The sequence below is a fragment of the Plectropomus leopardus genome, unplaced genomic scaffold, assembly GCF_008729295.1.
Source record: "Plectropomus leopardus isolate mb unplaced genomic scaffold, YSFRI_Pleo_2.0 unplaced_scaffold16392, whole genome shotgun sequence".
Lineage (NCBI taxonomy): Eukaryota > Metazoa > Chordata > Actinopteri > Perciformes > Serranidae > Plectropomus > Plectropomus leopardus.
In genome coordinates this window covers 1-2,075 of record NW_024617602.1, presented here as the reverse complement: position 1 = coordinate 2,075, position 2,075 = coordinate 1, and the positions used below count along the sequence as shown (strand labels likewise).

General features: G+C 41.6%; 1 protein-coding gene across 1 annotated transcript; it reads left to right on the top strand.

Annotated features, from left to right (window-relative positions):
• Window positions 1–385: 385 nt before the first annotated feature.
• LOC121964620 (ephrin type-B receptor 4b-like) lies at window positions 386–1,652 on the top strand (the record flags this gene model as incomplete). Its single annotated transcript, XM_042514825.1, has 4 exons — window positions 386–517; window positions 842–891; window positions 971–1,070; window positions 1,459–1,652. Coding segments are annotated over exons 1-4 (476 nt in total), but the record flags the coding sequence as incomplete, so codon positions are not given.
• Between the last annotated feature and the right edge of the window lie 423 nt (window positions 1,653–2,075).

Sequence of the window (2,075 nt, the reverse complement as noted above, 5' to 3'; positions counted from 1 at the left end):
GTGTCCTCCTGTCTGTGTGTCCTCCTGTCTTCATACTGTCATGAAAAACCTGAAAATGACATCAAAATGCAAAATTGTAATTTCAAGGCCTGGAAAGTCTTTGAAAAACGTCATTTACCCTGAAAGTGTGAAAGTCACGAGTTTTTTTTAATCACAAACGTAACAGATGATGCGTTCAAAGACCGTCAGAAGTTTCTGGCTGTGAAAAATTGTGTCATATTTGGTGAATAAAAATTTGCCACATTTTTTAAGTAAAAACAAAAAAAGCCAAAACTTTTCTTTATTTTTATTTATTTTTTTTTAAATTGCAAAGATTTTTTAAAGAAACAATCCCATAAATATTTATAAAAAAAAACCCCAAATTGCCAAAAATGAAATAAAAACAATGGGCAGATTTTGTCATGTTGATGAAGCTGTTGATCTAACAGGTGTGTCTCTGTGTCTTCAGGTGTCAGATTTCGGTCTCAGCAGGTTCCTGACTGAAAACTCCTCCGACCCGACGTACACCAGCTCTCTAGTGAGTCCGCTGATGAAACAGCTAGCGGGCGGGCTAACGAGTTAGCGCGCCATTACCCAGGATCCTCTTTGCTGACCTGAATAAGACACAGTTGTGCGAGACGACCCGCGGTTGTGTCTCGGCTCTGTTTGATGGAACGTGTGGCGTTCCTCAGGGCTCTGTTATCGGTCCTCTGTTGTTCTTTATAGACACAGTTCACTCACCGTCCGCTCTCCTCTCTTTACAGAACTTTTACTGCAGCTTGTCCCCTCTATAATGCTTTTATTTTGACAGACTTGCTGTTAGCGCCCTTCCTGTACCTAACGGTCTCTGTCTGGTTTTCAGGGAGGAAAGATTCCCATTCGGTGGACGGCTCCTGAAGCCATCGCCTACAGGTGAGCCTCTGCAGGTTTTCCAGAAGAGTTAAATATCTGTTTCTTCGTTCGTTTCGTCAACGTTTTATTTGACTCGCAGGAAGTTCACGTCGGCCAGTGACGCTTGGAGTTACGGCATCGTCATGTGGGAAGTGATGTCATACGGAGAGAGGCCATATTGGGACATGAGCAACCAGGACGTAAGAAAAAAGCAGTTATTTGTTTAACCCTTTACAGTTCGACAGATTATAACAACACGACCACGACTCAAAGAAACGCGTCAAAACTGAACAACTGAAATAAAAACGTATCAAGAAACACAATTTCATTATTTAGATTTGTTTAATATCATTATTATTTATTATTCATTTTTGGAAAATTGTTTTCTTCTTTTAATTTTCTCTTAATTCTTCTTAAGAAAACGGATTTGGAAGTTATGTTTTGGCAACTTTTTTTCTCTTTTTATAAACTTAAAGTGATTTTTTTTTCTTTAAAATTATTGGCTGATTTTTATATATATTGAGTTTTCTTTTCTTTTTATAAATTTCTCTGGGAGGCATGTTTCCTCAAAACTTCTCTCTCCGTTAGGTGATCAACGCCATCGAGCAGGACTACCGGCTGCCGCCGCCGCCGGAGTGCCCCGCCTCCCTGCACGCGCTCATGCTGGACTGCTGGCAGAAGGAACGAGCCAATCGGCCGAGGTTCTGCGACGTGGTGGCGTCGCTCGACAGGCTGATCCGAAACCCCGCCTCCCTGAAGGTGACGCTCCAGGAAGGACGAAGGTGAGGAGGCGAAGCAGCCAATCCCAGGAGAGAGGGACAGGCTGCCAGGGTGTGTGTGTGTGTGTGTGTGTGTGTGTGTGTGTGTGTGTGTGTGTGTGTGTGTGTGTGTGTGTGTGTGTTTACACAGACATGTTGTTTACATGTGTGCAGAGTGAGTCAAATTCCTGGAGCTCAGAGTGAAGACAAATCCTGTCTCTGCAGGGTCCTTATGGACGTGGAAAACCTGGAAAAGTCCTGGAATTTGCAAATAGTAATTTCCAGGACTGGAAAAATTTTGGAAAATGAAATAACCCCGGATTGTTTTGGAAAAGTCATGGAATTTTGTTTCACAAACCTGTCTAACAACAACAAAAAGCTTTTTCTTTTTTAAAAAAACGCCAAGAATTTTAAAGAAAAAATCACGATCAAGAAAAAATAAAAAAA